This window comes from Chiloscyllium plagiosum, chromosome 12 (assembly GCF_004010195.1).
Source record: "Chiloscyllium plagiosum isolate BGI_BamShark_2017 chromosome 12, ASM401019v2, whole genome shotgun sequence".
In the NCBI taxonomy this organism is placed as follows: domain Eukaryota; kingdom Metazoa; phylum Chordata; class Chondrichthyes; order Orectolobiformes; family Hemiscylliidae; genus Chiloscyllium; species Chiloscyllium plagiosum.
The window spans coordinates 64324641-64334450 of record NC_057721.1 but is presented as its reverse complement, the minus strand read 5'-3'; the positions used below and the strand labels follow the sequence as shown (position 1 = coordinate 64334450).

At 39.7% G+C, this 9810-nt stretch overlaps 1 protein-coding gene across 1 annotated transcript in view; it reads right to left on the bottom strand.

Annotated features, from left to right (window-relative positions):
• Positions 1-9810, bottom strand: part of runx1 (RUNX family transcription factor 1) — a 38022-nt gene that overhangs the window by 8201 nt on the left and 20011 nt on the right. Inside the window, exon 3 of the mRNA XM_043700188.1 lies at positions 1409-1570. Coding sequence (XP_043556123.1) covers positions 1409-1570 — 162 coding nt within the window. The remainder of the gene's footprint in view (positions 1-1408; positions 1571-9810) is intronic.

Sequence of the window (9810 nt, the reverse complement as noted above, 5' to 3'; positions counted from 1 at the left end):
CTCCCCTCATTGTCACAATTCCAAAGGCCCTTCCAGCAGCCATTTTATTCTCCACACTCTTTAAACATTATTCTACATAATGTAACCTATCTTGCAACAATTAATGCTCACCTGTCATTCTGGCCCTTATTCACCTACATTAGTCTCGCAAGCTCTCTAATTTAAAATTCACATCTTTACATTTAAATTCCCTCACTGCTTTGTTTGTTTTTACCTCTGTAAGTTCCTTCAGACCTATAAGCAGCTCCTTCAGAATCCTCTGTCCCTCCAACTCTGGCCTTATTGCCTCAGCATTGAATGAATTGCTGTCAGTCATTTAGACTGCACAATCTGGAATTCCATCCCCAGATTGCCTCACCCCTGAAGCCCTCGGCAAAGCTTAACACTTCCACTAACCTTTTAGTCAAATCACCTAATATCTACTTCTTTAGTTTGATGTCTATTTTTGACTGATTTATACCTTGCAAGGGCCATTTTTCAAGGTGCCACGCAAATGCATATTTTTGTTCTTGTTCAATTGCCCAATATTTACGTATCTGAGATTGGGATTTCATTGAAAATCTAGAAGGAAAATTACATTCTACGAGGCCTTGGCACCTATAGCTGCTTATTATTTTTAAATTTATTGTGGCCCAAAATAGTTCCATTAAAGATAGAACATGCAATACATTAATGACAACAATCCTTTCATTTCCAGTCTATCAGTACACATAGCCTATCAGCACACACAACATCCAGCATATAAATCAGCCTCATTGATATACGCATAGAAGATGCTACGTGGTATAATCCTGTTTAAACTTTTTTCCAATGAAGATTAGGAGCATCCAAATCATGAAAACTCTGCGTACTGGTCTAGTAATGCATGAAATAATTAAAAATGTCTGTTATGTTCTAACTTAACATCCTGCTAGAAATATAGCATTCTCAGAAGTCAAACAGCTCGAATTGGTGCAGGCCTATTATATTGTCTTAAGATTGTCAACTAAAGACAGAAAAAACAGCTTACTCCTGTTCCTCATTAAGATGACTTTCACCTCCTTTCATTACTTATTTATCAAAGTCCGTTCAGACTTAATGACTACTCTGAGGCCTTTTAAATTTAGATTATCATTTGGATACTAATTTGCTTTAACGGAGTTACAGCATAAATATTAGACTAGGTATAAATTGAAATGTGTCATGATGATCACAACTCATTGGCATACTAAGAGTGGATATTTGTACTTTTATAAATAACTGTATACCTGTAATTTGGTTTACATTAGCTAGCCATTACTCTGTTTGAATATGCAACCAGCATTACCTGCTATTAGCTCATGGGGCCAATCTTGCCCAGGACATTTGCAATGTCATTGTTTCTTTCCCCAACCACACTTGGTTTGTTCTTTGAGGATCCACTGCTCACCTGAAAGCCTGCTGGAAATTTCTGCTGTGATTGTCGGCATCCCACTCGCTCGCCCAGGGGAGATCGGTGTTGTAGGATGAACAGAAGGTGTGGAGATCTGCCCAATATACGGGTATGACTGGTCATATGTCCATGGTGGAGAAGGCTGTACATGCCTGGTATCTGTGTAGAGACGGGGGGCGGGGGGTGGGGAGGAAGAAGTGTTAGTTTGCTCAACAACTGAAACCTTAGCAGAAACTTTGCACAGATGAAAAAGAACTTTAATTATTTTATAGTAATGGCAGCATCCAAAAGAGAAAGCATCAAAGTGTTTTTGTGTCTGAAATTTGACCTGAAGAGGTTCAGAGCTTTTGTTTTTTTTAATAAGTGCTTTAAGGTAACATCTTTCATTAAACATAGTTTTCTGGTCAGCGCATTTCGCAACAGTTCATTCGCTGGTAAAGAACACTAGAATGAGCTAAAGTGCATCAATTCCATTGCAAGAGCCTCACAAATTCCATGGTGACTGATTAGATCTTCTTATCCCAGCCAGCAGCACGACTGACTGTTAATGTAACCCAGATGAAAACAACCAAAGATATTCGATACTTAACAAAGAGAGCGAGAGATGAATCAGATGTGGCCTTATTGGAAAGTTATGCACAGAAATTAGGAAATGGTCAATTTGGTTTTGTAGCGGTCACACCCCTCGCCAATTTTCCAACTTATAGTCATGTCAGCGCAAGTAAATGTCCTGTTGCAGAATCTCATGTGTTGCTACAAACATATGATTTGCTCTAGCACTTGCAGTGATAGTGATTTTGTTGCCGATGGTGTGAAGGAACCAATGGCTGTGCACACAGGGTTTGAGAAAGGGTATGAGCATACAAATTAAGGGCATTCCTCAGCTATTTTGGGTCCTCTAGCCTGCTCTTCATTCACTAATACTATGCTGCTCTAATTGTGGCCTCCATATTCCTGCTCATCTCCTGATAATTTTGAGTTCCTTGTTGGTCAAGAACCTATTTCTGTATAAAATTATTCAATCACCCTTCCTCCAATGGTTGTCCAGTGAACAGAATTCCAAATATTCATAACCACTTGAGAATTGCCTTTATGTCTATCAGAAATGGGAGACCTTTATTCTTAAACTGTGTCCTAGTTCTAATGTCTCCCACAAGAGGAAATATCCTCTCAGAACGTGATTTTGTCAAGTCCTCTCGGGATTTTATATGCTTTAATAAGATCACCTCTCTTTTTTTCACTCCAATGGATGTAGGCATAACCTGTCCTACCTTTCCTCAAAAGATAATGTCACATCCAACCCAGAAGTCAGCCAGGTGAACCTTCACAGAACTGCTTCTAACTCATTTATATCCTATTTTAAAGAAGGAGAAAATCTGCACTTATTCTTATTTAACCACCCATTTTCAGTACCCGGAACATTCTCTGAAACTCTGACATAGTCTATGGAAGGCCATTATGTTAAGATTTATCCGATCCTGCATAAACTCAAAAGACTGACGTTTATCTTCAGTAAGTCTCTTAATGAAATGCTCAGCTTAAACAAGTAAGTACTGTTGATGATGGGTGGCATGGTGGCTCATTGGTTACCACTGCTGCCTCACAGTGCCAGGGATCTGAGTTCATTTCCACCCTTGTATAACTATCTGGGTAAAGTTTGCACATTCTCTCTACATCTGTTTGGGTTTCCTCTGGGTGCTCCAGTTTCCTCCCAAATTTGTGCAGGTTAGATGGATTGGCCATGCTGAATTGCCTGTCCAGGGATGTGCTGGCTAGATTGATTAGCATGGGAAATGCGGGGTTACAGGGATAGGGTACAGCGGTAGGTCTGGGCAGGATGCTCTTCAGTAGGTGTGTGTGGATACTTAGCTACCCTTATGTTACCCCAGATGAAGTCGTCCTTTTGAAGACTTGATGCTTTGTCATATGCACTCATTACTTATTTGAGGTATTCTGTACAACTTTAATGAAATTGGTGAAGAACAAAAACCAATTAAAATGCAAACAAAAAGGTAGCCTGTCATGTTGCACTGTTTATAAAGATAGTTGTGAAATCTTGCAAGTTTTTAATAGTCAGAACTCCCTTGCGCCAAAAATCATTCAGTAGAGGGTATAAGAAATGATTCCTGCACATAACCCAAATAGATACATCTGATATTAGAACATAGAACATAGAACAATACAGCACAGAACAGGCCCTTCGGCCCACGATGTTGTGCCGAACATTTGTCCTAGCTTAAGCACCCATCCATGTACCTATCCAATTGCCGCTTAAAGGTCACCAAAGATTCTGACTCTACCACTCCCACAGGCAGCGCATTCCATGCCCCCACCACTCTCTGGGTAAAGAACCCACCCCTGACATCTCCCCTATACCTTCCACCCTTCACCTTAAATTTATGTCCCCTTGTAACACTCTGTTGTACCCGGGGAAAAAGTTTCTGTCCCTCAACATCGAAGCAGAAAGCCTCAGACACCAAATGGGGCACCCTCAAATATTCATCAGAGAAACACATTCAGCAGTGTAGTGTGACTGGGATGGGTAGATAGGCATAGCTTGGACTGGGGGAGACTAACCTCTTACAGAGAGTGTGAGCTGTACTCTCATTGTCAATTGCTCACACCTACAAGCAGGATAAAGTTTATATTAAGTATAAACTGAATCCTGTCATGATATCTGACCAAATTATTCACCTGGGCAACGAACACTGAATATTTTAAAGATAACACTTGTTGCCAAAATGCATATAAATCTGCTGCGGGCAAACAATTTAATATTTGTAATCCAGTGAAGTACCACACCTAGATTCTGGCATCCAGAATGGTTCATTAGACCAAAAACAACATTCTCATGGGGTGTGTGGGAATATCTATCTATACATGATCTCTCCTAAGACTGCCTTCTATCAATGTCTGTGCAAGGTATAAGCAAAAGGCTTTGTAATCAGAGTTTCTGATCACTGAAAGGGCAGGATTTTGAATCTAGACCTCAACTCACAAGCATTTTGCCAAACTGAGTCACACTGATTATTTTTTAAATCAGTTTCGCTATTTACTGCACTATTTGTCATTTATTCTGTTTAAGGCCTCTAGTGCTGATTCTCCTGATCTATTTCACATGATGCTTCCAGTTCTGTAGGTGAAATGATCAGGAATGGGGGATGCTAGCCTGACATGTCACCATTTTAGCACAGCCCGAAGGCTTCCAGGGTTCTCCTGTAGTATCTCAACTTGGAGTGAGGATGTAAAAGAAATGGTATTACTAGCCTTTTGCCTCTCTTGCCTGTGTGACTGTTTGCTGAGCACTCCCTGGCCAGTCCTGCACTAAATCTGACAGTATATCCAGCTCTACAACCCCAGCAACAGGGTGTCTCTAAGATTTTGTGACAGGCTGGAAAACTGCCAAAATGCTGCTGTCAGTGATTCTACACTGTTGGGACCCTCTGCACTGAAAACAATTAGAAATCATTGAACTGACCTGAAACTCCACTGTTATGTTGTAACTGAGATTTTAAAGGTGAACTGAGTTCAAAATTACTACTCAACAAATTTATCATTTCTGAAGGAATAACTTAATGTCAGCTGAAAGTCAAATTCCTTTGTTATAATAAATTTAATTTATTTTAAAATTTTTCATTAGCTGAAAAGCCATTACATGAATGAGGTGCTATATTGAAGCCAATTAATTCTTAAGTTAGCCATAACAGTGATGAAGATTTTGATTTAAAACTTCACCAGTGGCCCACTAATCTATACGTATCAGACTATATCCATATTGTGCCTTAGAAAACTGCTTTACTAATTTCTTGCCAATTACCAAATGCCTTGAAATCATACTGTGGGGGCGTTTGTCTGGAATATCTCTCCTAATTTTTTTATTGTAGCCATTAACCCAATTAAGTAAATAGGTGAATATTGCCCTTAAAATAGAGGAGACAAAAGGTTTTGGCAAAATATGCACTAGTTTTCAACATAGTAGTCTCAGTCCCAAACTGTTTGTTGTGTAAACTTTTCGAATATCTCTGTCTCACTCACTCACACCGATGCACTCATACACATACACATCGGCACCGACTATATTTGTTAGATGAGAATAGCAGTAGGTTGGTTAGGCCCTTGATCTTATTTAATAATTCAGCTAGGTTATGATGATCTGCACATGCCTGTTGTTGGTACATAATAGACATGTTCTATGGTTGAAAACAAGGTATTTGTAAAGTTTGTTTATGGTTTTGAGCTTATGTGGCAATCCCATGTGGATGTTGTAGTCATCTATTTCACTGTTTTTAAAACTTGGAAGGGAAAAGAATTCAGGGGTTTGGTGTCAGTGAGAATACTTCACTGCAATTGGCTGACTGCTCTAATTGATGCAAACAGCTCTGCTGAATAAATTGCAGAGACAATGGTCAGGGAAGGGGATATCCTTACCATGGAGATCGATAGACTTTGACAGGCTGCTTTTTTTGAGGTCAGTGACAAGCACAATTTGCTTCACTGCTCTCCAAAATATTCATTCCAGTCAAGCAGGATAGAGAGAATGTAGGGGTTAGGGTGAGCAAGTATAATGTTAGGATATGGAAGGTTAGATAAGGTTCGATCCAGGTTAAATGTCAAGAGTCATGTCTGTTGCCTCATGTGATGAACTCCTTGAATTCCTTCGAGCAGGAGATAAACTTGTTCTGACTGCTGCAGACATCATGTCTTACAAAGGATAGGTACTGTAGGGAATTCAGGGACAGAATGATCTTCTCAATTAGTTTTGACTGTCTCGATTGATTGGGGAGGAATGTTCCAGATATCTTACCACCCCTTACATACCTCTGCCCACACACACGACAAACCCCCACACCACCACCAATTTGGCCTGTATTTACATCTAGCTTCTCACCTCTCCCATGTGATCTCATGGTTTTAATAGGGATGGGGAGTGTACATATTGGGATTGTTGTCCTTGTGGACGTCAGCTGGATGGATTAATGGCTTCCTTGTTTTCTTCTTGTGTGATCCTATGTTAGTAATGATCAGGGCTTTACACATGAAAGAATAATCTCTGAGACTCCCAGAGACACAGCATTGGCCAAAATGCCAACCTGAGGGGCCTGCAGCTCTGCCTTACTTTCAAAGACTTACAATTGCCTCCAAGCTGGAACAGGCAGGTGAATAGTGTTGCTCAGGCACCCCTAACACTCCTTGCTTGCACTGGGGTGAGAAACAGATGAATTTGCAGGGGTATTACGTGATGACTGACATTTTAAACTCAAAATGAATGTGTATTTGTTTTAAGCAAGACTGCGTGGGCTGCAGACACTGAGTGGGTGACAGCACTGTCAGCTGATATCCGTTCGGCGCCATGGTGCAGTCTTCAAAAAAAAATATGAAAAATATTTTCTCGTCATTTGTGGTCGAAATTCTTTTGACACTCATTTAGCAGCATCCGCAATTTAAAGGAGAGTGTAGCAATCTCAAAAGATTGTTTGCTAACAGCGGACAATTCACTAAATCATTGCTTCAGGCACAGACAGGATTCTGACTGACTCATTGACAGTAATGGATGAACAAGCATCCATGTCTTCAATTATTAGGAAAACTCTATGGAAAACTAAGTGGAAGGTGCGGCATCAGGGTAAAAGAAAATGTGGTATCGACACAGTGTCTTGTCACCTTTCACAAACATCTCAAAGTGTAATCATCTTTAAATACAGACACTGTTAGCAGCCATTTTGCACACAACAGTCCACAAGTAGCAGCACTGAATGGCCAATTATCTAATACCAAGTTAAGAAATGATGTTGGCTAGAATTATGGCATTTACAAATCCCATAGTTAAGGACTGATAGCATCTATACAATAGTTCCATACAAATAGATTTTCTTAATATATATTAAAACTTTTGTTCAACTCTCCTCAATGAATAGATCAGTTCACTTCAGTGACTTCTCCAATCTTTAATATGTAATAAATTTAAAATATATATTTAAAAATATATTAAAACAATACTTGTCCATTCTCAAAAAAGAGAATGGGGGTTCTCATGAAGCCTTGGTCAGAAATGTATCTCTCAATAAACATCAACTAAACAGATTAGCCAGTCAGTTATCTACTCAAAATGAATGGCAGATATAATGGACTGGATATGGTTGCCCTATGTGCAACGAGTAAGGGCAGCAGATGGCACACAGAGGTGGAGGTACAGAGACGGGGTTGCCAAAGGAAGTGGTAGAGGCGAGTAGAAGAAAAACATTTAAAAGATATTTGAAAAGTACATGGATAGGAAAGGTTTAGAGGGATATGGGCCAAATGCAGACAAATGTGACTAGTTCAATTTCAGAAATTTGGTCAGCGTGGGTGAGTTGGGCTGAAAGGTCTATTTCGTTGTTGTATGATTCTATGGCTCTAAGATGACACCAAATGTATCACAATTGTTTATGGGACTTTGCTGTTTGCAATTTAGCTGCCTCATGTTTCCACATCAAACTGTCGCTGATTATCAGGGATAATTCACTAGCTGAAAAGTCATATCACAAACAAGGAGCTAGTTAATTCATTCTTAAGTTAGTCATAACAGTAATGAAGAATTTGATCTAAAACTTCACCAGTGGCCCAATACTCTATACATATCAGACAGAGTTCATATTGTGCATGAGGAAAATTGCTATACTAATTTCTTGCCAATTGCCAGATGCCTTGAAATCATACTGTGGGGGCGTTTGTCTGGAACACCTCTCCTCAGTTTTTTTTATTGTAGTCATTAACCCAATTAAGTAAATAGGTGAATACCGCCCTTAAAATAGAGGAGACAGAAAGTTTAGGCAAAATATGCACTAGTTTTCAACACAGCAGTCTCTGACTTAAAATGTTTGTAATGTAAACTTATAGAATAGCTCTGTCTCACTCACTCACATCCATAACAGCAGTAAGTTGTTAAGTCAGTTACATTATGGCTGACCTGTACATGCCTGATGTTGATACACAATAAACATGGTTCAAAGTAGTTGGATGCATGTCCAGGATTCCTCACATAGTGACTTCCCACTCAGAGTTGCTTCATGATTGGGTGGTGCTGAGCAGCAATAAAGTAATTCCCCTCAGGCAAAGAGAATAAACTGGCAGGTGAGTCAATCCAACCGGGTTCTTGCATACCAACTAGAAGCTGGGGTTAGCATTGCCAACAATCACTGTACTTACAAGTAATTACTTATACATGAAGCATTTTGAGCTGTCTCTGTGAGATGTGATCAATGTGGTATTTTTCCATCTGGTAACTGCTGGCACCTTATGGTATTTACCACATCTACCAGTGTGTGGGACTGGGTATGGGTTGTTTGGGGTAGTTTGCTGCAATCAACCCTCCTTTGCTTTGTCTGGGCACATCCATTGAATAGTGATAGAGGATACACCACTGTGAAGAATCCACAGAGGAGTCACCTTTCTTAGAGAGGAAGAAAGTTTATTGCATGATAGCAATAAGTACAACTGCATTTTGGTCAGGCATAATTATTCGGACTTTAGGAAGCTGGTACAGATCCATCTGCTTCTTCTAGAAATCTAGAGAAGAACTCCTTGACTCTCCCCACAGACAGTGTGTGACATTGGTAGAATAGAGTAAATGCAAACTGATCTTTAATCCCTTCAGAACCATTGCTGTATACAGTAAAAAGACACAACATAATTGTAAAGTTTTCCTTTACTCTGATTACAATGGCTGTATCATTTGCTGTTGCTCTTGACTGAAAACAGATGTGTGGTATATGAGGGAATACATGTTATCCGTTCATTATTCCTGTTCAGTATTTTTCTTTGAAAGAAGACATTGATATTTGCTAATATTTCATCTTCATAGTGCAGCAATCTTAGACTGCGTGAACTGCTAATTTAGCTCTCGTCCCTCTGCCATCACTTGTACCTCTGAAGAAAATAGTGAACCTTGGCTTTTTTTTTGGATTAAACATCTGAGGTTTCTTTTGAATAAATATTTTGTTAACTGAACAGTTGGATCGCAGTGAGAAATCTTATCTCTGAGTCCTTCCAGCTTTTTATATAGATACACAGTGGCTTAGACAGTTTATTATTGGTAGCTCTCTCTGATTGAGAAACAGCTTATTGGAGAGATATAGCAAGAGCAGTAGATGTAATCTATATGGACTTCAGTAAGGCATTCGACAAGGTTCCCCATGGGAGAATGATTAGCAAGGTTAGATCTCATGGAATACAGGGAGAACTAGCCATTTGGACGTAGAACTGGCTCAAAGGTAGAAGACAGAGGGTGGTGGTGGAGTGTTGTTTTTCAGACTGGAGGCCTGTGATCAGTGGAGTGCCACAAGGATCGGTGCTGGGCCCTCTACTTTTTGTCATTTACATAAATGATTTGGATGCGAGCATTAGAGGTACAGTTAGTAAGT